This window comes from Melozone crissalis, unplaced genomic scaffold, assembly GCF_028551555.1.
Source record: "Melozone crissalis strain CALT ecotype California unplaced genomic scaffold, PUWL_Pcris_2 ptg000027l_1, whole genome shotgun sequence".
Lineage (NCBI taxonomy): Eukaryota > Metazoa > Chordata > Aves > Passeriformes > Passerellidae > Melozone > Melozone crissalis.
Genome location: NW_026535805.1, coordinates 32,081,734 through 32,107,295, shown reverse-complemented (window position 1 = coordinate 32,107,295; position 25,562 = coordinate 32,081,734). Strand labels below are relative to the sequence as shown.

The following is a 25,562-nucleotide window of genomic DNA, read 5'->3' as shown; positions in this document are numbered from 1 at the left end:
TTAACTGTCTTCATGGCACATAGCTGCCCTAAGGAGCTCTTGAGTTTCTTCTGTTTGCTGACGGACTTGCTCAAGGAGTTTGGCCATTTGGCTTTTTCTGAATGCTAATGAAAAGTCTGGATCTGAAGAGAAATAACAGGTGTTATTCAGATCTAACCTGCTATTTTTTGCTATGTTCTAATGCAGATGCATAGAAAACTTATTTTTCAGGTTAGATACAGTTGGTTGGTGATTCTTATTACAGGTAAGACAGAAAAATACCACACAAAGCACATACAAATTCAGTTTTCATCCCTACAACCATTCAAGATTGCTGCTAAATTCTCCTGATCCAGACGTATAAATCTCAGTTGCCAAATTCAGCCTTATGCAGCAGCTGCCTATCTAGATATAGTGGGGTTTTGGCTCTGGCTCTACATACATAAAGATATGTGCAATATACAGTTATTACTACATTATAACCCTCACATGTACTCAACTTTTATCCAAAGACAAGAAGACTAACTTAACCCAGCATAATATTAAGTAATATTAATGGACTTTGAAATATGAAGATGTGAGACTTCCCAGCTTTACTATCAGCTAATCATGCAAATTTCTTATTTGCTTGCTTCATCAAAATAAACTAAAATCACATTTGAAAAACTTTTAGGTTGCAAGCAGCAAGGGTCAGATGAACCCAGGCATGTTCCATCCGGCAATATTGGGATTTTATTCCAATAAGTGCCAAAAGTTCTTATATAGGATAAGATTTTCCTGAAGTCCCATTTCCCTGCTGTTCTGAATGCCTTTAGTTTTAAAGCAAACAAACAAAATCCTCCTGCCTTTATTGGGAGATACTCTTGAATAGCTGCTTAAAAACATGTAATAGCTACCCTTGAGATTATTCTGTTTTCTTAAGTGAGCAGAGCTAGTCCCTGGAGAAGTTTGCACTGTCAGTGGTTGGACTCATCTTAGAGGTCTTTTCCAACCCTAATTATTCTGTGATCTCTGTCACTAAGCAGTGCCTGTTTGCTGCTGATGGGTGCAGGCAGCCTTGGCAGGAAGGACATACCTGCTCGTAGTCTGCAGAGTGTGGAGATGCCCAGCTGTTGAAAACGGACCTCTTGGTGGGTAAGAAAATTCTTGAGGTAGGCTTGAATCTCTTCAATGTGATATTTCCACAAAAGCATCATTTTTTCTGCGTAAATGGGAGAAACACTGGAGATCAATACAAGCCTTTAAGCGCTTTGAAAACTGATTTTTGTAACATTTCAATAATGACTCATCCACCTTCAGCTAAAACCAACATTACTGCAAAGACTGACAAGCTACTTCCCTGTACCACAGCTTCTGGTAATACTGCTGATACTTCCAGTAAATAAAAAGATGAGTGGGCTGCTGAAATCTGATCCCTGTGCAAGGGGCCTACTGATTGACAGTGGTTGGCCTGGTAGGTGAAGCTGTCCATTAGATGATTATGCTGTTGGATTCTGTTGACTACCTGAGAAAGAGTCTGCTCTGTTGCAAATCCTCAATGCTAGAAATGAAACAGATTTGCATTTCCCTTAATGGGGACTCACCACACATTTCAGTTTTTCTTATGTCTAATGTCTAAAATCCAACTATACCTTTCTAAAGAATGTGGCAAGTATCATCAGAACAGCTTTTTCTTGCAAGTCTTAAAGGCTCTCAGCTGCATGAGGCAAGTATTTAAGCATAAAACTGTTTTCTACAGGTAAAAATAATGCTTTTTTATTCTCTTTCATTGAAACTTGAAAAATTTTGGCTACATTCTTAAAACTACTTTACTTCACTCTCCTGGTAATTTAGTCTAGAATTATATCAGCAGGATTTGGTTCAGCAAGAGTTTTTCTCTTGCTGGTCAGGGAGTAGTTATTCTAAAATTTTGGAACACAGCCTCTGCTGTCTGTGAGGGATGCCATCACATTTTACATATGGAGAAAGAAGATCAAACAGCAAGATATAACCTTATTTGAAGTGACCCTTGTCTGAAACACGTTCTCATCTTTCCCATGGTGAGGAGTATGTTAATGGTCTCCCACCTTCCTACTGAAGCTGTTTGCAAGGACCTCAGAATTGGCTATGGACCAGCTCTGCAGAATGGCAGTTCTTGAAGAAGGCAAAACCCATGTAAATCAGACCTTTATCTGTGGTCCACTTTCATCCCTGGAGTTTCTCATGCAACTCAAGGACTGTTTTATTTCAAGAGGCACTTGTACTCTGAAAAATGTGTAGAGACCAAGTGGGGGGATGATAGAAGAATATTTAAGGTTGTTCAGTGCCTGACAGTCCTTTGGGAAAAGGCTAACTTCACTCCAGACATCCATAAGTCTCTTCCAAAGCACAGTTAATCCTGTGTGAGTTACCATGACTGATCATGTGCTGGATGATGGAAGCAGCATGAAAGGAAGGCTCAGGATGTTCCAGTTGGCCAGCCAGTCTCACCAAGCACCTTGTCAAAGGTTCATCCATCCACTGGACCATGTGTAACATGGCTCCTTCTGGAAGGCAGAAAGGTAAGAGAATACTCTCTAAATAGGAACTCCAGTGTCAAAGAAATGAAGCTGAGAGGTCTGCCAGAAACTGCTGAAATGGTGAATCCTTCATGCAACTGGAGAAGCAAAATAAGTGCTGAACTTGGTTAACAAGCACGTTTAGGTTGTTAAAAAGGGTGATGTTCTGAGGTTATGCTCTCAGTAAGGTAAGGCCATGGATTTGGTTCATATTTTGTTGGCTTTTTGTTCTGCAAAAATGAATCACTTTATGTGCAAGATCCACTCTTGGCCTATTGGGCTCAGTCTGTCCAGCAGCTACTCCAGGAGCGTGCTCCACTCACAAAATTAAATGTGATGTGTTGCCAGCTGCATGGCCATCATACCAAAGAGAAGAGATGACCTGTTTGAAAGACAATATCCAATACTAGGGCATGTTGGGAAAACTTACACTCCTCCTTTCTGCTTTAAAGAGTGCTGTACCTTTGATGAGTGCCAATTTGGTATCTCTGATGAAATCCATGTGCAAAAAATGTCAAGATATAGACCTACTTTGTATTTTAGTCTTTTATATCAGTTTCTGCAATGATAAAATTATTTCAGCCTGAGAAACAGGGAAATGTTACAAATAGAAGACAGGCCATGTACAGCAGTGAAGTTCAGCAAAAAAAAAAATTAGAGTAAAGAATTTTAAACAGTTGAACAAAAGTGCAGACAATGGAGCCCATGTATCCTGCCAGTGAATTGGATTTTGTTGTTGAAACTTAAAATGAATTTAAAAGGAAAGTCTTGGGCTGTGTGTCCAGTTGTGCTCCATCTCCTGTTAGAATTAATAAAGGACATGAGCACTTCAGCCCTTGATGGAGGGTTGCTGCCATACCTTGCTTTGCTAGCTCAGCAAGGCAGGATGTCACGTAATGAAGGGAGTCTTCCTGAGTGTCGGTCAAAAGCAGGGTCTGGAGGAGACCTTCAACACAGCAGCTCTCCGTGATTCTCTGCCACAAGAGAGAGAGGCATGTTTAGCACTTCCATTAGGGTTTAGTGATGTCTGGGGGCTTCAGAAGTACTGAGGTGAAACCATCAATAATGGAAATGTCTCCTCCCAGATCTACCACAACCAGGTGAAAACACCTGGGATTGTTCAGAGATCACCTGTATGGAGATACATATATTATAGACTGAGTTGAAAAGAGATAGGAGGCTTAACTTGTGCTGACCTGGACTAAAAGCAAAAAATGAGACCAAGAAATGAGTTCTGAATGAGTCAGCTGGAGGTGACTGGTTGCTAGTGAAATTGAATCATGAAGTCATCAGCCCTCTGGGATGTCCTAACAATAGAAGCTGCTCATGGCTCCCTAAGTGAGCTCAAGTGTCTATCAGCAAAATGGAGTATCTTTTCCTGATACTCATTTTATGCTGATTTTTTGCTGTGGTTTTTTAATTTGCTGCTTAGAGGTTCAAGGTGGATTTGAGACTGCTGCTTTTCAAGCTCCCACACTCTGTTTCTGTCCTGCTGGCATAAAAACAGTACTGCCTTTTCCTCTTGTGCCAAGGACTTGTGTTTTAGGGAGCATTCCTTAGAATTGATCCTGGAAACCTGGCACTCCCACTCATGTCTGTTTATTCATTTATGCAGCAAGAGCTTGATACTCTCTATACTATAAAGCTTTATTGAAGGTAAAGCAGGTCCCAGCTGATAACAGCATAAAGTCACAGAATTTAAGTATTTCAAAAAAAGACTATATTTGTCAAACTTTGAATGATGGTCCATTTCTATTCCTACTGTGGGCCTTGAGTTTCAGGGAATCTAGTTTCCTGCAAAACTCGATGTCACAGCTATTAGAAATTTATAAAATTCTTATCTTAGTAAAAAACCCCGTCATTTTCATTCTGGGTGGTTTAAATCTCTGGAACTAGTAGTAATTGTATTGTGAACAAAGGGGGAAATAAAGAACTGAGTCTTTAAAAGTGTGTACTAGGAAGTGTAACAAAGCAGAAGTAAGGATTTGGTGAGTTTTTTCCTCATTATTGATTGCTACTGTTGGTAGTGTTTGAGCAAGGTACTCTGAAAGGAAGTGCATCCTTGCATATGGATTTTGAAGCAAAGTCAGCAAGAGAGATCTTTATAGCATTTTGGCATAACTAGTATCTTGCCAAAGAGGCAAAATGTACATCAATAGCTGGGGTTCTGTTTCACAATGAACAGCAGCTGAAGCATGACAGCCAGGAAATAAAGATTTAGTTCATAACAGACCTCAGATTTTCCTGAACAATTCCTTTAATCAGTATGAAATGTTCTTTCTTGAACTTTTTATACCTATGATGCAGTCAAATTAGGTAACCACATCATTCATAGCAAAAATTAGATATTTATTATTTTAATTAGCAGCTGTTTTGTATTGTATTGGGAACATATGAATAGAACTACCTTTCATTATGGTCCTTTTATTCATATATTCAACTCTGTGTAAAATCTATAGCAAATTGGCATATGTTTAATTACCCACAGCATTAATTATTTTTTTAATGCTGGTTTGACATAAACACAATGGCAACCTCACAGGGTATAGTTCAGTGACAAACATTGTGTACCTACCTGTCTGTTTTTAGAAAGGCACAGGTTTCTGATGATGCAAGCAGTATGTCCAACAATCACAGGGTCTGTTTTATGTGCTGCCAGTAACATCCCCAGGCTCTGCAGTAGCTCAGCACATGCCAGAGTGTCCTGAGGAGAACAACCAGTATCTCAGTATCCAGTGTGGACAACACAAGGCAGCTTTGCAGTGAGCTATGGAGAGATTGAACTTAGCTCTGCAAGAAGAGCATTAGTTTGCTTATTTAAACCAAGGGTGTGGCTGGGTCCAGTGCTGCTTCTCTCAAGTATGGTCTGATTGCACTGACTATTGAGCACTTGCTATGGAAGGCTGCAGTCTACACGGCTGTGTAGTTTATTGTTGTTTCCATCAGATGCCTCACCGTGGTCATTGCTAGTCAGGGGAAGGAAGTGTGATCCTGACTGGAAGGAGAGGCTGTCAGGGTTGCTGTGAAAGGCAGAACTACACGGTGAAGTAGCAACAGCAGCAGTGCATCCTTGAGTAGCTCAGCAATTTACCTGGCTACAACAATGGTTTATATCTTTAGATCAGTTTGTGATCAGGCACCTCTTCAGTAAACATGTCCTGAACAACATCTTCTTTACACACTTTTCTATGCTGTCTGATGATATTTTAGAGGTATTTTGCTGGGTATCTCTCTCTGAATGTAGCCTTCCTCCAATTACCCCTAATATTACTTGAATCACAGAATGACCTGGCTTGGAAAGGACCTTAAAGATCATCTAGTTCCAAACCCTCTGCCATGGGCAGGAACACCTTCCACTGGCCCAGGTTGTTTAGAGCCCCATCTAACCTGGCCTTAAACACTTCCAGGGATGGGGCATCCACAAATTCTCTGGGCAACGTGTTCCAGTGCCTCACACCCTCACAGTAAGGACTTTTTTCCTAATATCAAATCTAAACCTACTTTCTTTCAGTTTGCAGCCATTACTCTTGTCCTGTAGTATGAGATTGGAGTCTGGATTACTGCACGGGTAGTTACCTCAATAACCATATGGATTAAGGGAGCACTGCTGTGTGTAAGAGAAACCTGACTTCAACAGAGTTTATTTTAGGTCTACAGTTAAAAGCAAAAGATTTCCTCTTGGGAGTGTTTTTTCATTCAGTCTCCTTCCCTTAGGAATTTAGGAGTTTTTAATGCAGTTCTTCTGTTTGTTCACAATGAACTATATAATTTGTACTGCCTGGAAACTGAGACACATTAGCAAGGGAGTTCAATATAAAACAAATCATTGGTCCTATACACAGCTGCAAAAAATCACATAATTCTGAAACCTGTGAAATATCAGGAACACTAAAGCAGTGTTGAAAAGCAGATGTCTTTAAAAGTTAGTTTAACTTTAATCTTTCTTTTGCTTAGGCTAAATTGCAAAAGTGTATCTTATTTTCTTTTAATACCAACTGACATCTTCACTTAGCTCATTTTAAGCACTGTCACAACCAGCAAACCTAAAATAAGACAGGAAAGTAAGTTGAAAGGGCAGTTCTTCCACAGGGCATTTAAAGAATCCTATATGCAGACATGACAGTAAATTTTCCTTAGATTTTCTTTAAAGGAAGAAATAATATAGTTTTAGATAATCCAATTAAATTACCACTGATGACTGTCTTCTACGCTTTTGGGGCCAAATGTCCTCTTTTCTACATAATCCTATCAACTACGATGCCCGTTTTTGATTTGTTACAACCTGAGAGGAGGAAATTTTCTATGGATTATAAAGGAACTTTCTAATACATAATGACTTCCCTGCCAAGATATTTTGTTTATTTAGAACCTACATTAGAAAGTGACAGTACTTGAATTTTGCTGAACTTCTTTTTTTGGCTGGAATATGGCTGAGATCCAGATTTTGTTTTCTGGCTCAATTCTGCACAGTGCAAGAGAATCACGAGAAAACTGTGAGCAAAAATAGATTGAGTGGTTCAGATGGATATTGATCTAACTTCTCCAAAGACTAGAATATTAAAAAAAAATAAAGGCAAGGAAAAAAATTCCAACAGCAAGTGTGCTTACAGTTGCAATGCTGCACTCATACTCCTTAAACAGGGATTTCTTGACAAGGTAAATATTATCCCATTTACCAGTTAGCAAAATGTCAAGGCAAAGTTATTTTGTACCTGGAGTGGAGATTCAGTGGCACCATCTGGAATAGACAGACCCTGACTTCCAGGTCTTTGCTCAAAGGAATTTGACTTAAAGGACTGTTTTCTCACAAAGCCTGTTTCTTTAGTGTTTCAGGGTTGGGCTGTCCTCGGGAAAACTGAATAAAATTCCCTCTGCAAGAGGGAAGTTTTCCAGCCCTTGCTGGGAATCCCTGTCAACAGCCTGACCAGAAGATTGCAAAAAGGGGGCTGAAGCAGGGCAAGGAGCTCCTGTGAAGCATTCCTGGGGGTTTGCTTCATGGTAACTAAAGGGCAGACAGATCCTGCCCCATTGTATCCTGGATAGTATTTGTAATAATTCAAGCATCACTTGACTTGGTTGTAAAGGTTAGCTTTTTTCAGTGGTTTGTTTTCCAACAGTTGTTCCCATGGAGAAGTCCCTTTTCCAGTCACGGAGAATTCAGCCTGAGTTAGAGAATGAAATGTTGAAAAGACTTGAAAAGCAGGCCAGAAAAGGCAGAGAGATGGGGAGGCAGGATATGAATACAAAGAGGTCAGACTCTTCTCAGAGTGCCCAGGGCTCGCTCGCACAAAGCAGCAACATTCAGCAGTCAGGGACAGCCGTGTTTGCTCGTTAAAACAAATTCAGAGATGCAGATACTTCTCACTGGGGAATAAAGTGAGATGCTTTGCTTTCCAGCCTCCTGCTACTGACCCTTTTTCCCTCATGAAAGATGGGCTGTTTCACCACTGGTGTAGCGAGGCTGAGTTTGCAGTGTCTTTGTTCCCACTGATGCTGACCACATCTCTTTGTGGCCAGGGATTTGAAACACTGGTAAAGACAAGTTTCAGGACTAGGGAGAAAAGGATTTGTGGGCACTCTTTCCTGGGAGAACAAAAAATGTGAATGATGTTTGGAGATCAGAAAAGCAAATCTGAGTGAGGACCATGCTCCAGCATAATGTCTGCTACTGAATAACATATTTACTGTGCAAATGGCCTTCAACTAACTTAATGGATTTCAATTGTAAGCTTGTTGAGAGCAAATTATGTTTTGATTCTATGAGGCAGTTTGACAAGCAATGAGGATCTTCTGTGCTCATGCAGCCACTCTGCCTTGAGTAGATCTGTGCTCTAGTTGCTGCTTTCCCAGGCATTGAGCTCACCCATTTTCCCATCACATCCCAGAGATAGGGGAGATGCAATTTTGGTTTGCATACAGACAACTGAATTGTTACACACCAAGCTTTCCAAACCCAGAGTAAATTCCCAATCAGGCTGAGTGTATTTCAGGCACAAGAAGCACCTAAGGCCACCTGAAGCTATTCAGACCCTGTCACTGCTGCCTGAAGCAATGTGGCAGCAAAGGTTCTCACGTGTTTTTGCTCTATGTACCCAACCTCTGACTACTTTCAAATGCTGTTGTTAGCTTAAAACACTTACCAAAACCTTTCACATCTATGTTCTTAAGGATGTCTGTAATTACTGTAAAGAAAAGTTTATTTAAAAACGAGAGTAATCTGTCAGTTCTTGCTGTAATTTAATTGCAGCCAGCCTTCTTCGTGTATTTGCTAGGGTTGCACTATTAATGGTGGTGTTTACCCTGAACATGGGCAAAAGAATCGTTCTGTAACTTAGGACATGAGGATACACAGTCCTGGTGAAAGTCCTAATGCATTAGGATAGATAGACAAGATTTCAAATTCTGTTAGTCCCCCTTTTTGTTTTGATGCTAATTCAAAATATGTCAATATTCTACAAATGCACTTTTGAATAACACTGTCCATGTAGGGAGTAACATACATTTGCTCTTTGCTCTGCACTTCTGCACTTTAAAAGTGCGCTCTAAATCAGTTTCTCTGCTTTTCAGTGGGTGGGGAAGCTCTGTAGCCAAGAAATAACTTCCTTGGTTGCCCTCATGGTGGCAGTCTCTCATGGTGCTGGGTTTGTCCTCCCCTCATACATCGATCTGGGGACTGAGGGGACTAGAGAGAGTTGCAAGGAGTGCAAGGCAGTATCCACATATCCAACGGCTCTGACACCCATCTGCCTCTCTACTCTCTCACTGGTGTCTCCTTGGGATCCCCCTCAGCACAACAGATGGCTCCTCAGGTAGTTGGTGATAGTGCAGATGCAGTAAACGAAGCCTGGATATTTTGGGTAGGAGAGAGAAGGGTTGGGAAGGCTCCCAGAGTCTCTTGGCCATTCTCAAATTGCATTTCATAGGCTGTTTTGCCATAACAGAGTGTTACCCCTGGTGGTGGCCAGAACGAGTCTTTCCCCTCTGTTTTTGGGAAATGATCTCCCATACCTGGTTGGGCGGGTGCTGGGAGAGTATCCAGACCAGAGCGATGGAGGCACGGCGCACGTCCTCGCTTCCAGAGGCCAGGAGAGAGCACAGCTGGGGCAGGACGTTCTCAGCAACCATTTCGGCCTGGATGTCCACTGGTGTGGGAAAACAAAGGAGGTCAGGGGGGTTCAGAGCACTGCAGGGAGTAATTCAGGCTCTGACTCAAACAGTTGACTGTTGTATCAAATTAGAGGGGACCTCCCCATCTCCGTGCGATGGGGCAATGCCAGAGGTTCAGTTATAAAAAGAAACCCTCATTTGTTCTGCCTCCTTTTGCTGAGGGATTAATACAAGCTTGATGGCAGAATGTAGGTTTGGGCACCCTCAGTCTGTGTCTGAACCTCAAAAGATCATGTGAGGGGAATTTTCTGACTCTATCATTGGCCTAAAGCCAGGTATGAAGGTGGCAGCTTCTGCTAACAAACAGAAAGACCTCCCAAGCACCACCTATCATGCAGAGTTTTGGTCAGCCAGAAGAGAGCCCACCCATCCCACTGAGTTGTTATACCCCACTTGCTCCTGCAACCTCAGTGAGTGCACTAAAAGGCAATGCCAGAGCAGCCAGCAGATGGAGAGGCAGATCTAAAAGATCAAGCAGACCGGGTGTTCCAAACTCATCAAGGAGTGGCACAGCACTTCCTTTGCTCTCAACTCCTCTATAATTGTGACTGCTTGAGAATTAAGCACCTCTACATTTTCTAGATGAAAAACTCTACCCTGGAGTCTGGGACTTTAGAACTGTGTGTGCCAGTCCTCTGCCACTTATTTCCTGAATATGTCATAGAAATGAATCTTGGACATTTAATAGGGTTTTTTAGGAGGATGACAAATGCATGGGAGAAAATATTATTTAATGATAGACAGAATCATGCCTTGGAGAAGACAGGTCCCCACTCAATAAGCAATTTCAGAAGACATTCTGTCCTAATTGGGTTTAATGCTTAGGAAACATGGAAAGAAGGAAAGCTTAGCAACTCACTAAGGCTCTGTACATAAGCACACCTCTGCTGCCTTTCTCACTTTCTCCAGATACTCCCCTTGCTACCTGGGAGCTCTAAAATAGATTTAGTTAGGGTGTGCACTGCACCTTCCTCTTCCCTTAACATCCAGTTAAAATGTAGAAAATGTCTCTTTGCTTTTAATAGGAAAGGTTCCCAGCCCACTGTGCTCACTCTGAAAGGCAGAGAGAGATAGAAATAGTTTGGTTTCTTTATCTCCAAGACATTGCTTACCACTGGTAGCCAAATTTCTTAGGCAAACACATGCCTGGCTTGAAACCTGCTTGTGCCAAAGAGGAAAACCAAAAATTAAAAATGAGAGAGAGGAGGAAAAAGAGCAGTTTCAGTAATGCATGTTCTTGCCTATTGCACACAAAATAAACATGACAACACTAGTAAGCTCTTACATTATCTTCAAGAGTAAGTTTTGGCACATTTTTTTTTTCAAGTTTTGATGAAATTTTTTTTCAACCTCCTAGTATCAGTCATCCTATTGTTGACGAAGAATGGGGCTCAGGTGTTGGCTTTATTTTAGAACATCTGATAAGTTATAAGAAAATGAAGGGAAAGAAATTGTCCCATTTGCTTTGCAGTCTTTTTCACCTCCCTTCTACACAGAATTTCAAGTTCCACCAGGAACTGTGGTTTCTTGAAATTTCCTTGATGTGGCTTCCAACAAAGCAAAATTCTCAAGATGTCATCCTTGAAGCCATACAGTAAAAGTTCCGGATACCAAAAAGAGAAAAAAACAAGTAGCACAACAGATGTGTCACACAACTGTCACACACACAATGATCAAAGACAGAGCCTGGACAGGGCACTTCTCACATGATGTTTCAAGTTAATAGCATACTGGCTATCCTAGTCTAAAGGAAGTGTCCAGGGCTGTAGAACAACTTTAATAATTTCCCTTTGCTTTCTTCATACATTGACCTTGTAGAACCCATGTATTTTATATTATAGGTGTCTTTTCTCATGGGAAAGATGCTGCATAGGTACCTGTACAGTAGATGAACAGAATGATGTGAAGCTGAAACTGGAAGCCCAAGTCTATAGCTCTACTTGGATGCTAAGTCTTTTCACAAAGAGAAAGCTACAGCTTTACCTTGTCCACGGAAGAGGATAGGAGAGAGATCAGTGTCCGCAGCAGGAATCTGTCACTGGGTCTCAGCAAGGCTTTGTGGTGCTGAACATTGGCTGCCACGTTGCTCAGGGCAGCACAGCTGTAGTACTGCAAAGAACCAAGAAAAAATGTAGACAGAAAGGTCAGAGTGGTGACACACTGAGGAGAATATAAATAAATTGTAGAAATGCTCAGATTTAAAACCAATAAAAATAATATGCTTTTTCATCCTAAGGGTGTTTATAGGATTGACACAACATGCTGTAGCTGCTCCAGCAATCCTGCTGGGGCGTGTAGTACATTCATTAGGACTCTGGCTGTTTGGGAACATGCTCTGCTGCTGCAATGACATGGCTGCTGGCATCTAAGTCATCTGCATCTATTGTATTATATGTTTACATTGATTTACTCAAGCTGGATGTAGCTCTTGCCCTAGCATGCCAAGAGATCATTTCCAAAGGATCTAACCATTAACACTAAGGAGGACTACGCATATAAAATTATCTATTACTAGAGAGGTATAATTAGAAGATGTTGAGCTACAGAGTTGGAAATTTTAAGATGTGTTGAAGATTGCAATGTAAGCTGTTTTCCATTACCATCTGTATGGCAGATTACCTTTGTCAAGTGGGCAGTTTGCTTTATCTCTTTGAGTGACCACATTCACACCTCCCTTGGGAGGGGACATCTGCTGATAACAGACTATGAATGTCACTGCACTGATAAGAACTATAACATCCCATTGTGAGATGCTCCACCCAGGGGGAGGAGCCAAGCATTGCTACCCAGATATAATCCAGAGGTTTTTGAGACACCAGCACAGCTTTCTCCACGGGATTCTGCAAAGGAACAGCAGCTGCCTCTCCTTCCACTGGATCTTCAGGGGTAGAACACATCCTTCTCTACAGATCCCCCTTGCTCCAACAGAACCACACCTGATACTTCAGGAGGACTGCAGCCACATTTCCAATTGGATTGCCACCAACACCCTGACCCACAGGGTGTCAGGTTGGGTTCTGACTCTGTCTGTTGTTCTAGTGTACTGCACTGTTTATTTTATCCTTTATTTTTTTTCTTTTCCCTATTAAAGAACTGTCATTTCCTGCTCCCATATTTTTGCCTGAGAGACTCCTTAATTTAAAATTTATAGCAATTTGGAGGGGTGGAGAGGGTTTACATTCTCCATCTCAGGGGAGGCTCCTTTCTTTCTTAGCAGACTCCACTCTTTCCAAACCTAGACAAGATGAATCTCAGAGAAATCTAAAAATGCAGAAAGAGTTTGCAGAAAGCAACTCCAGAGGGTCCATCCCTTCATAAACCGAAAAAATCTGAGTAGAGATAATTAAACTGATGGGGCAAAAAATTTTGTGCTACTCAAAGGACTGAATAAACAAACTAGCAGAGTGTAAGGCTTACAACTCTGATTGCTAGTTTATTTATCAGCACACTTTTGCACTAAGATGAGCTCTCTGCTGAGTGTGCAGAATCACAAACAGGTGTCTGTGATAGGCATAAAATAGGATGCTTTACAGATATGTACAACAACAAGAAAATTATATTTTCAAGTTGTCTTCTCAGAATACTTAGTAACATTACTTAGAGTGGATGATCAAAGTTAGGATGCAAGAATACCCCAAACAAAACAAAAAACCAAACCCCAGAGGAAGAGACCTATCTGCATCATGTCTGATGATCTGAAAAACACAAGAAGGTAGCCACATAACAACCCTGTGCATACATTAATGTGTGCTGGCAGAAGGAATTTTGGATCACAAACTTTCTCCTCTGCAGTGAGACAAATTGGGTCTTTTAATATATATTATCTGACTGAGCTGAGTTTCACCAAGATGCTTTCCCATGTTTCTCCACTTCACTAGAGAAACCATTCCTCCTCTCCCCCTTTCCATTTCTGCATACTGAGGTTTGTGCTCTCCTTACAGTCACAATGTTACTGTTTTAAAATCTGACCTATTTTAGTCATACCTGGACTTCTGAGTCAGGAGATTCCAGCAGCAAGGCAAGAACTGGTAGGGCTCCTTCCTTGCATAGAACTTGTTGGATTTTCTCTGCCATTAAAAAGAAAAAGTAAAAGTGTCTTCCTCCTTCCCTCCCTCTCATCTGGAGGCACCATTCAAAAGGGATGTACACAATTCTTGGGTTCTAAAGAGTGCTGATGTTGTCCAAATATATGCCAGTCAGTGTGATTGGAAAGTTTATAATTTAGAGCTTGTGTAATGCAGCAGTATGCAGATATTTTAGCAAAAAGACTAGCAGGCTGTCTGATTAAGCTTTTGATGGTTTTATGCTAAAAACTGCTCTGAGAATCTGAATTGCTGGAGAAGCTGAAAAGCCTCAGGTAGGATCTTCACTATTATTTCTGTGTTTTACAACAAATTATTTAAAATATTCTGAATAATACCAGAAATGTAATAGCCAACTGTATAAGTTCTTGCCAACTGTTTCCTTCCAGAACACAGAGTTCAGAGATGTTACTCATGACTTTATCGTTTTGCTCTGTGGAATAATGGTATCATCTTGGTAGGTGAAACTTAATGCTGGTTTGTTTCAGAGTTAATTATGGTAGTCTACATATAATTGCAGAGGACCAAGTACTACTTTTGATAAAGCTGTTTGCAGATATTCCAGAAGCCTTTAATGTCTGACTCGTGATAGTTATACTTAGCATATTCCAGCACTGAGTTAGTCAGAACAAGCAAAAAGCTCCTAAAGCTCAACTTTGTTGGATAAGCTCCTGAGATTGCTTTAAAGTACACCAAATGTCCTGCTAATTTTTTAGGCCAAAATGTTTCTTTAACAAATAGCTATTTTTTTTCCTATTTATTTGACTGATTGTTTAAATATTCTTACACTAGCCCCTTGGATTTGAAAATCAAGCTTTTTTGTTTTGCTGCTAGGCAAAAAAGAGCCTGTATCAGCTAAACTTAAATCATCAACCTGTGGTACCAACATGAATGCCATATGCAGAGGAAATAACTTGTTGCTCAGATATGCTTTCATTCTTGCCTTAAGCTTTAGGATTATTTTTCTATCAGTGAGTTTTCTTTTGGCAATTTAGGTAAACCATTAGTCCAAAAGTACCTGATTGTGTGAGGTTCAGAATAGCACCAACTGCATTTTGCTGGACTCTGGGATCATAGGAATTGGCAAGAGACAGTAGGGGTGTAACTCCTCTAGCAGCACCAATAGCCTCTCGGTTGGACTCTGGAGAAAACAATCAGAGAAAGAAAGAAATATTTACTGCCATCTTACTGTGAGCCACAAGCAGGACAACCAGCAGGACTATCCCTTGGTGTTCCCTTCTCTGATTTCTCTGCATGCTCAAAGGAAACTCTTAAAATTCTGAGAGCTTAACAGGAAGGAAACCAATTCGTGATTTCTGGATTAGCCATAAATCACAGCTGGTTCAATGCTTTTGGTTTGTTACTATGATAATTAAAATATCCTTAAGATCCTTTTAAACAGGTTAACAGAGTGTTGTACTTGCTTCAAACCCTTGGTATGTCTGACCAACCTATTCACAGTGTGATAACCAAAAACGACCTCATTAACTGCAGGTAAGGTTTAGTTAATTTAGTAGGGTATATTCAGGGCCAAGTTCTTTCTTGGAATTTCCCTGTATTACTCACTTGACATCTACAAACAGTGCAGAGGTTTCTAAGGAAATTAACAATATTTATATACAATTTAAACAATGGCCAGTCTGTGGAACTTTGCTGAGAGAAACACCAAGTAGAGTAAATTAAAAAACGGTATTTGGATGAGATCAAGTCTTCAGGTGCTAAGTTTGAGAGTTATGAGAACAAAGTTGCTAGTTTTATACCTTAAACCTATATAGTGAGGAACTGACATAGATTAGCCAGGATGTTTATTCAAGTATAGTTCAGAGAGTACCAGTTTAATATTCCAGGGCAAGTAATCTTCTGTCTTCCTATGAGTATATACTCAAGTAAATAACTTTTATTCTGAAAAAAAATTGAGAAAAATAATTGTTCTGGGAAGAGTAATCTATTTAAAATAGCTTTTCCATGTGGGAAGCTATTATTCTGGTGAAATATTCTGGTCCCTTTCATAGACAAGCCCTTCTCTAATCTAATCTGCCTACATACCATTCTTTTGTTTCCCTCAGTAGAAGCAGAAAGTCTTTTCTATGACTCCAAAGGGTGTGATGCAAACTACTCAGGTAAATAAAAAAGAGAAGTAAAAAGATTAAGGAAGAATTTAGATATCACTGGTACCCTTATTCTTGCACACAATATACTCCATAAATGTTTATGAATGTGGAAAAGAACCTTACCTTTGAGAAAAGGGATTATGAACATTTCGACAAAACTTAGGCAAATTCATTCTTCTATCAGATATTGTGCCTGAACACTTGTTTTACCAGTTTATGATGACAGACTGGATGGGGAAATCTATCTCACCAAGATGTGTAACTCTTGCCATCTCTGCATGAGAGGTGGCAGGCTAGATCATGTTTCTCTCCTGGACCACCTGTTTATCTTAAAAAATGCAGTCCCTCCCCTGATGCCACTGCAACCACTGACACCCCTTGGAAGGCTTTTAGAAGGAAGCCATGTGTTTGAGACACTACTCTAAAGTGGGGAAATCAACATCTACTCAAGCTGTGTTTGAATAACTCACTAATTTATAAATTCTTTCTTTCCACTCTCTGACATTTGTGTACCTAAAATTTCCCATCAGAACAACTTTGAATGTGCTTTACACTCAGTGCATCCTCCTTGTTTTAGCTTAAAGCAGATGTTCAGACCCCCCTAAACTCCAAACATGTGAACATTCAGTTCTGAAGTACTCTGAGTTCTTATCTCAGAACTGATTCACTCACTTTCACTCAGTGATTAAAAAGCTGCAGATAATTGCAACTATGCATGTGTCCTTTTGCTGCGTGAACAAATGCTGGTGTCGGAACAAACTAAGCTTCAAATATTTTTCATCTGAATGGCTTAGTTTGTTCTTACTTTCAGCTCCCTGTTGCAGCAGGGAGACAACCCAGTTTACACATGACCTGCAGTAACATGACCTGCAGTAACACTGCTAAACAGTTTCACTCTGTACATAGTCTTGCATGCTTGTTGCAACAGAATTAGACCATTCCTAGATGCAGAATTTTAGTCACCTTAAAGCCATCTAAGGATCTTCCTAATTTGGTTGTGCTTCCATATTTATCTTTTTTGCATAAATGGTCTTCTTGAAGGATATGACTGAACAGGATACTTTTCTCAAGCAAACACTTAAAAATACCAGAGTCTGCAAGCTAAAATTAAAATGAACCCTGGAGAATTGCCTTTTGCTTTAGTCTCATTGCTGTGGTATCTAAATATAGTCTGAAAAACAAATAAATGGATCCAGCCCATTTGAATTCTAGTTACACTGGGACAGAGATCCTCAACCCTGATCAAACACCAGGGAGCAACCCAGCCTGTGCAGGACTGCCTACCTCTATGTTCAGCTCTGAAAGCTCTTTGAGTGCTCAATTTGGAGTACTTGTGCTCAGAAGGACATTGGCACTTAAGGCAAAAGAAGACCACAGGGAATGAAGGTGGCCTGGATCTGCAGTAGCTGAGGGTTCCCTCCCTGTATTCCAGGTCAGACATCTAGAAGGGTATGAGTGCCTTCAGGACTAAGTAACATCCTTAGATGCCCAAACAAATCACTTTCTCTGTGGACTTTTTAAAACAGGTGAAGGGACATCTCTCTGTAATTTTCAGGGGCTTAACTTCAGTGATTCTACACAAAGAAAGTCCTTCTAGAGCCAAGTACCTAAAAGTTTAGTGATGCCATGCCCATGCCTAATTAAGACATTTAAATGAGGCAATTTGCATTCCACACAAAGTAATGTTGCATGTGGAATTTTTAACCTGACAATAATATACAATGCTTAAAAATAACCTCCTTAGGGAAGAGTGTTTAAAAACCTGAAAACAAAAAAGTGGGATAAAATGCAAATCAGCACTTTCATGTCGTTTGATCCTGCTTATCCGCTCCTCCTTTGCAACATAAATACTTAAATGAGAAATTAACACTTTCATGATGCTTCCCTCAACCTTCTGGGACATCAGACTGCACCTTCCCAAGCTGGAAAAGGAAACTGGCTACAAGAAGGGAAACAAATGTGAAAACACAGCTTTTCTACAGACTTGTACACGGTTTATACTGGAGAACTACGAGTTTGCACAAGGTAGAGTAAGACAGACTAATATGATAACCTTTCTTTTGGTAACTGTGGCTGAACTTACCTGTCTGGATACCAGGAAATATTCATATCATTATATGAAATATTCATAGTTAAGCAGAAGATGACAAATGCAAGTAGTACAAGATGGATAAAAAACTGCCTGAAAGCAAACTGGCAGCAAATTTTGCTGCATGGAAATGACCACCTGGGAAGAGGCTACAGATGGAATTCCATGAGGGCTAGTCCATATTTGCTTTGAACCAGAGAGTTAACACAAAGATGCGAATGTAGAACTGTCGATGCAGTGGAGGACAAGAATATCTTACAAATAGCAGACAAGTTAGAATACTGAAGCAATGGAAACAGAATGAAACCTGTACAAAATGCAGGGATGTGCACTTGGAAACGTGTGGTACAGAGCCTTGGTTACTTGGTGTCTGCTGGAAATAGCAGCAAAGGAGGGAGCAAGCCTCAGTGATTAAGTCAGCTGTAGGTTGACAACATCACCATGGCACAATCACCAAACCTGCAAGCGTTACCATGAGATGTACCACAAAACATATTTCCCTGTGTGCCACAACAAAAGGCACAGGTGAGACCCCAGCTGAAGTACTGCACGTTTCTGGTGACTTCTCTTTCAGAAGAGATGAATGCAAACCAGAACTCCTGTAGCATTTATCTATATCTTGGCACTGTAACAATGTCTGAGGCCTGTGGTATCATGATATGGCACACGCAAATGCTAAGTTCCATTCCTGGAACATATCATTTACACCCGGAAGGACTCTGAAGATGAATGGAGAGTCTCACTTACAAGAGGAGTCTTAAAAGACCTTGGCTTTCTCAGTCTAGTAAAATGAAGAAACCTATAAGCACAGACATCAGAGGGACAGAACTGAAGCAAAAGCCAATGCAGACATTAATTAAGATAAGCCAGTCATGAATACATTTAGGATGAAAATCAGAAAAAGGTTTGTAATCATAAGAGCACAAAGGTAAGAAACACTGAGAAAAATAACTGGAATGTCAGGAGGTTGAATTTATGATGTGGGAATGCCAAAACTTGTTGTTGCATCTTATGACTTTTAAACCAATTGCAAATAGGTTGTTTCATCTTAAAATATGATGGAAGAGTTGAATGAATTCACAGCAGAGGATAAAGGCAAAGGGACACTCACCTGAAACAGCCAAAGTCATGATGCAGGCACAGGAATTACATTGGACAGTGGGATCCTCTGATTCAAGCAGATCCAGAATTGGCTCAAGTAAACCCATTTGGACAACTAATTCTTTGTCAACTATTCAAAAATTCAAGAAAAATCGACAAATAAAAAAGTAAGCAGTCAGTGATTTTGTGGAAAGAATACATCATCCATTGACTGCTTTGGAGATCTACATTAAGATTATACAAAATAGAACTACGATAGAAACAGCCAGAAAGCCACACTCAGTCTCCAGCTAGGTTTGCTTAATTCTCCTTCAGATGCATGAAAGAGTGTAACAGATGTTTGGAGGTTTTAGGCCAGAAGGTCCCAAATCAGGTTAATTTTGGCAAGAGCAACTGCAATTTTCCAATACGTTCACAACTTACTCAGCAACCCCGCTCCCCCCTTTCTTTTTCTTCTGAGGCCTACTCTTTAAATATAATTTTTCTTTGTAAACAGTGATATGATATTATTTGCAGCATAATCCTTAAAAAAGAAAGCAAAGAAAAAAGCTAACTTCACTGAAGACTGACCCTGTCTTCTGCTATTATGGGACTGCAGGATGGAACACTTGTTGTGGCCCAGGTGACCAGGAGTGCAGTAATAGGAGCAACAAGGACTCTGCTGATGAGGCGTGGCATGTTCATGCCCTCTCTATCAACATAAACTTTATTGGGAAGTTATTTTTCTGCATCTCCCAAATTCTATCTCAAGTCTATTTTCCCCTTTAGGTATAGAAGCAAGTGAATTATACTAAGCGTTTAAACTTTTTTTTTTCCTCTGCAAGCAATTTAACACTAAGATCCAGTTCATAAATAACCAGAAAATCAGCACTGTCTTGTACACAGAGTTTATTTCTACTAGCTGTATCCATTGGTTGAAAGGAAAAATGTCTGTAGATCCAAGAATGAGAATAGAATTCCCACACTGGCCTGGGAATAATTTATCTGCCTTTGCACGCAGATCCAAGAACTCTTGTCACATTATATAATGTAGCTGGAGGGATCTGATCTATCTTGGTGCCACCAGAAGCTCTGTATCTTACACTCAGAATCAGACTCACACTTGTCCTATGAGGAACACAAAAAAAGGAATCTAGATTTGCATAAAGTGCCCACCTTCTGTCTGAGTCTGGCTGAACAGATACTTCTTCACCCGAAGAGAGATGTGTCATTAATTACTCACTATTTCCTTCCAGCAGGAAGTTGACAAGGGACAAGGAAGACATCTGCTGCACTTCCAGGTCAGCAGAACGTAGTAAGGCATAGAAGGGTTCCAGATGTTCCACAGGCAGGGGGATGTTCACTGCAAGAGTGAGAGGAAATATTCATGAGTCCCACTGATCATCACAGTCACATTTTTCCCTTGATGGACTTAAGCCTGAGGTGCTCCCATGCACAGGCTGAGTGGTATTCACCTTCATTAAAATTCCACTGCTACTAGCAAACAGGGCAAGTTTCCTGAAGAGGTTTTGAATAATCAAGTACTTCAAAAACACCATGGGAAGGGAAGCAGTGTGCCTTGCTACCAAACAAGCCATTCTGCCTCACAGCACATCCTTGCCTTGTGGCCACCTGCACTTTTTATCCAGCAAATAACACATGGGATAAAGCTATAATCCAAGTGACAGAATATTCTCTTTGAAGTAAAATTAAAATAAACAAATAAATAAATTGCAACCTGCTCATTGCTAGTATTTTTATTTTTTTTTGTAGAATTCAAACTCTTGCTGATATTTTATTTGGAATATCTAGGCTGACTCCTAATTATTAACAAACTACCTCAAGAGCCAAGTGCTCCCACAGAATATTTGGAACAAAGAAGAGTGTGTCCTTCATAACTTTTCACTACAATCTATCTTCTGGAGCATTGTCCTTTTTTGTATATAGTTTTTAACATTAACTGGTCACTATGTCCATTTCCTTTCACCATATTTTGACGTCTTGCTTTCAGGAGATCCAGTATACACTAACTTTAAATACTTTGGGTTCTGCTGAGCTTCACTTAAGTGTAACAATTTCATAAGTAACAGTCTTTTATAATTGTAGGAGATGTCTCCTTATAACAAAACCAGAACTGACTCTGCCTACGTGGCAATGACAGTTTTCCATCTTCCTTAGCAAACAACATGGCATGAAAGCAAAAAAATAAACTTGCTTAATGAATCAAAAGGAGTTTCACAGTTTGAAATAATATTTTTATTTATAATTACACAAAAATTGTCAAATGCTTACTGAGAGAACTTACTGTGCTGACTCACGTGCAAGTAATAGAGCGCAGCCGACTGCTGTAAACCTGGGTTTTCTGAAAAGGATAAGGTCCTCAAGGCTTCCAGAGGGTCCTTTCCCAGTGGAGACATTTCAAAATCTGAAGATGTAAAATGACAGCACAGGCTTAATTACATCTGTAAAGGGTTAGTTTACAAAAAGAAATTAAAATTTAAAGCCAACCAAACACATAAGGATTTTTGTACTCCATAAAGCCCATCTATCTTTATTGGTGTTTCCATGAGCAGAAGCAATAGATGAACTGGGAATAACCCGTCCTTGGCAATGCCTCTTGTAAAGCTCATAAAGCTAGTGATTGGAAACAAGATAAATTATAACCTTTAGACACTTTTATGCTATCTAATATAAATGCAGGTGTTCTTGTTCTCCACAAAAATCTTTACCTTTTTCTGAATCTTTTTTTAAATACTTAACATGGTGTTCTTAGTTAAGTAAGAGTATATATTTCTAATTTATTTTGTATTTCTATATATATTTTTAAGTATAGAAAGAGTATATATTTCTAAGTTACCATATCTGAAGTTCACTTTGTTTCCTGTCTTGGGTATTGAAATCAGGATTTAAAGGAATAGCAACATGGACTGCAAGCTGGCTTGCCTCAGGCTTAAATTTCTAGCATGAGTCTACCTGTTCTCGAGTATGATAGCTCCCCTATGAATAAACCAGATGTTCAACAACAGTCATCAAGCAATAGCAGTCATGCATGACTTCTGTAAGTCACTGCATAATATAATATGTGGAATGGAGCAGCAGAGGGGAAAAGGAAAGGGACATTGAATGAAAGAACAGAGTTAAAAAGGAAATATGATTGATCAACTGGTGGAGCACACAATGATAAGATATATTTTCAGGCAATAGATTAAAGCTGTGCAATAATGATTGAAACATTTCTGTGAAAAGTATCTAGCTATTACCTCCCACGAGACAAAGAAATGTGAGGGATGTGAGAAGCATGAGTGTTCATGCCTCACTGCAAAACACAGCCAGTATCTCAAGCCATTAGAAGCTGCTGACATGTCAAGACTAGCAAACTCCTACCCTCAGAATTAGGCAAGTGAGCTTCACAGAACTGCTTCATATAAAGATAATTTTTAAAAATAATTAGTAGTATACACCAAGGGAAGGACTCGCCTGTGTGTGCAAGGTTTTAGACAAAAAAACCCAAAAAAATCTCTTCATGTGGTTTAATTCTGTTCCTTTCACTATCTGAACCTGAATCTATCTGATTCTTCTATATGTGGTTTTGTCTGGGAGAGTGATAAAACTGGAACCACTCAAAATCTTCACCTGCTCAAAATATCAAAATTTGCTGCCCTGGTGAACAGATGAGTGTGATGATCAACCATGAAGTCTCTCCTTGCACCCAAATTGTCCAAACACTGTCTTTTTGCTTATTAGATTTTGTTTGCTTATTATATTTTGTTCCTATTTATTATATTTTGTTTATTATATTTTGTTTTGAGGACAGGCTTTTTCCCTCTTGGAATAAAATACAAAGGTGAGTGTTAAAGTAAGAGGAATGTGTCTTGGTTCTCTTTGCGAGGCTTTCCTGCCTCCATTTGTCTAGGCAGTAAGATCTGGCCATCCAGACAACCAGACTGGTTCTGCTTCCTGGGTGCTGTATGTGTCCTGTCATGGACAGTGGGACCTCCTTGAAACCCCTCATTGTCGCGGGCACTGTTGTCAGAGAAGCCCTAGGTTTCCTGCTGCTGTACCCCAGCTCCCATGGATCCAAGACAGACCAGAGTTTTGAAGACAGATCTCAGAGAGGAAAGGATCTCTCAAGAAAACACACATTTAGTCTTTTCAGGGAACACCAGTGGCTGCTTCAAGGAGCTATTCTGGCCTCCCCTTCATTATATCTCAGCCATCAGCTGTGCAGGGACACTGCCAAGACAGTCTCCCATACACTCAGGAGCATGCTGGACTTTGGAAGAGAAAGTTCAGCCCTGGAAGATCTCCACTGTACAACGAGCTGAAAGATCTGTCCCTATTCTGGATATGAATGTCAAGATTTAAGCTGGGTCTAAAGGTGCAACAATCAGTGAACCTTAGCAGCAGCACAGGACCCACCACATTCACTGGATAATGTCACCAGCTTGTTGTATACCAACTGAGGCTAATCCACACACGTTCCCAACTACCAGAGTCACAGCAATTATTCCACAGGTTGTTCCATGACAGATAATTTCAAATAGAATTAACCACATCACACCAAGGAAAAATGTCTCTCCTGGTTCCCCTTACAAGATTGTTTCATGTTCCCAAAAAGACAAGTAGTTCCACACCCTTCACACAAACCAAAGTAGGGGACTGTGCAATTTTGTGTAGTAGCTTTAGCCCAAAGCTGTTAAACATAAAGTATAACCAATTAGTTGTGAGACAAAGCAAAACCAATCAAGCAATGACCCCTTTATCTTGAGATAAGGACTATTTTTAGATTGGACAACCAACAAAGTACACTCATTCAAGATGACTGCAGAAGTGAAATAAACAAGATTTCCTATTGATATTGTATCCTAGGACAGGACAAAGAGGATATCACAAATAGAAAAACAGAGGAATTAGGCAGATAACCTGTAAAGCAAAGGAGACAGATGAAGAGTTATGGATCTGCTTTGATTCAAACAGAATCCCACAATTGTGATTAAGCCTGATGTCTAAAACATTTGCACAAAAGCACAGTTGCTTGGAATCCTGAGAGCTCAGTGATGCTTGTCCCAGGGTGACTTTGATCTTCCTCATGAATAGCCCAGACATTCCTAGCATAAGTCCCAGAGTTCAGCCAACACAGAGGTGCACAACTGTGCACATCGCACTGTGATCTGCCCACTCACAGCTCAGCACTCACGTAGCATCCAGTCCTATCAAAGCCTATGTCCAATTTTGTCAGTTCTTTTTGACTGCCTTCAAAAAAGTAACTTTAATTTCTAGAAGGACTCACTTTTATGAAACACATTTACATGGGTTATATATTAACAGTGGTGGCAGAGCAAGAAAGTTATTGACGACTTCTACCCAGATGCAACTGTTGCACGACTTGAGCCCTTGGTGTCCTGTACACAAAGAAAATGCTCTGTAAGCTCTGGCCTTTCCTCATCATCACCGAGCTGCTCAATGCCACACCAGAGCAGATCAGATAGCAATTTGCTTTCAACCCACAAAATTAATCCCCTTGCTCTTTCACAATCCTTTAGAAAAAGAAAGTCTTCTTACCTGTTTCAATATGTTGCAGAAACTCCTGTGCAGTCACTCTCTCATGAGGCTGTAGGATGGGCTTGTACAGCTGCCTGTTTTTAGAGCTGTTCTGTTTTAAGCAGGAGCAATTGCTTATCAGAGTTAAGCATTCCTTGATGCCTTGCACCAAGTCAGAGGACATCCTCTGAACAAAGCCTATGAAGTCCCGCAGGAGCTGCATGCATCGTCCACATAGCTGACCCATTCTTGTTCCAGCAGCAGCACAAAGCAAGAAGAAAAGGAAGGAGACGGAAACAAAAGTTTCTTCTAAATTTGTCAGCTTTTTGCACTAGCTTGCCTCCTCACTGTTTGTTCTGTCTTACAGATATTAACACCACACCGTGCACAGATGCTGTAAGGCAGACAGACTTCTGAGTCCAAAAGAATACATTTCACACGGCTGGTTTCTGTAGATCTCCTGAAGTTCATAAATTATTATTATTATTTAAAATGAGTGCACTGGAGACACACCTTCCTTTCACTTCACAGAAGTAAGATAATGACCTAAACACATTTCATAGAGAGCAAATGGAGCTTAGGTTATGGATCATCCACCAAAGCCTGTATGAGACTAGAAAAGTCTGGGATAATGCAACCTGTTTTTGTAAGGCAGCTTTCCACATGAAAGGTAGGCACCACCTTGTCTGCATGTGTACAAGCTGCAGCTACCAATTGGAGAGAGGAAGATAAAAAAAAAAAAAAAAAAGCAAGTGAACAGGTTTTTCCAGTTTTTGCTGAAGCACAGATCAGAACAAAGGAGCTGTTGGACAAACAACTCATAACTCAGTCACCTGACGCTTTGCAAATCAGCAAGAATAGAAAACAGGGGAAAAAAAAAGACAGTGGCCACATGAATTTCGCACCATTTTCTTCCTGTCGAGCCAGTCCTGCTGAATGGGCTGGATAAGTTAGCAATGGCAGGATGCAAAAATTA

At 40.3% G+C, this 25,562-nt stretch overlaps 1 protein-coding gene across 1 annotated transcript; it reads right to left on the bottom strand.

Moving 5' to 3' along the window:
- Positions 1-24,833, bottom strand: LOC128938797 (uncharacterized). Its single transcript, XM_054279310.1, has 14 exons — positions 24,608-24,833; positions 21,351-21,470; positions 20,289-20,408; positions 19,077-19,196; positions 14,784-14,906; positions 13,668-13,750; positions 11,667-11,792; positions 10,796-10,841; positions 9,525-9,658; positions 5,092-5,220; positions 3,376-3,490; positions 2,370-2,504; positions 1,055-1,180; positions 1-122 (listed from the first exon to the last, which is right to left on the bottom strand). Exons 1-14 carry the CDS (start codon positions 24,831-24,833, stop codon positions 1-3), a joined length of 1,725 nt encoding a protein of 574 aa, XP_054135285.1.
- Positions 24,834-25,562: the final 729 nt, after the last annotated feature.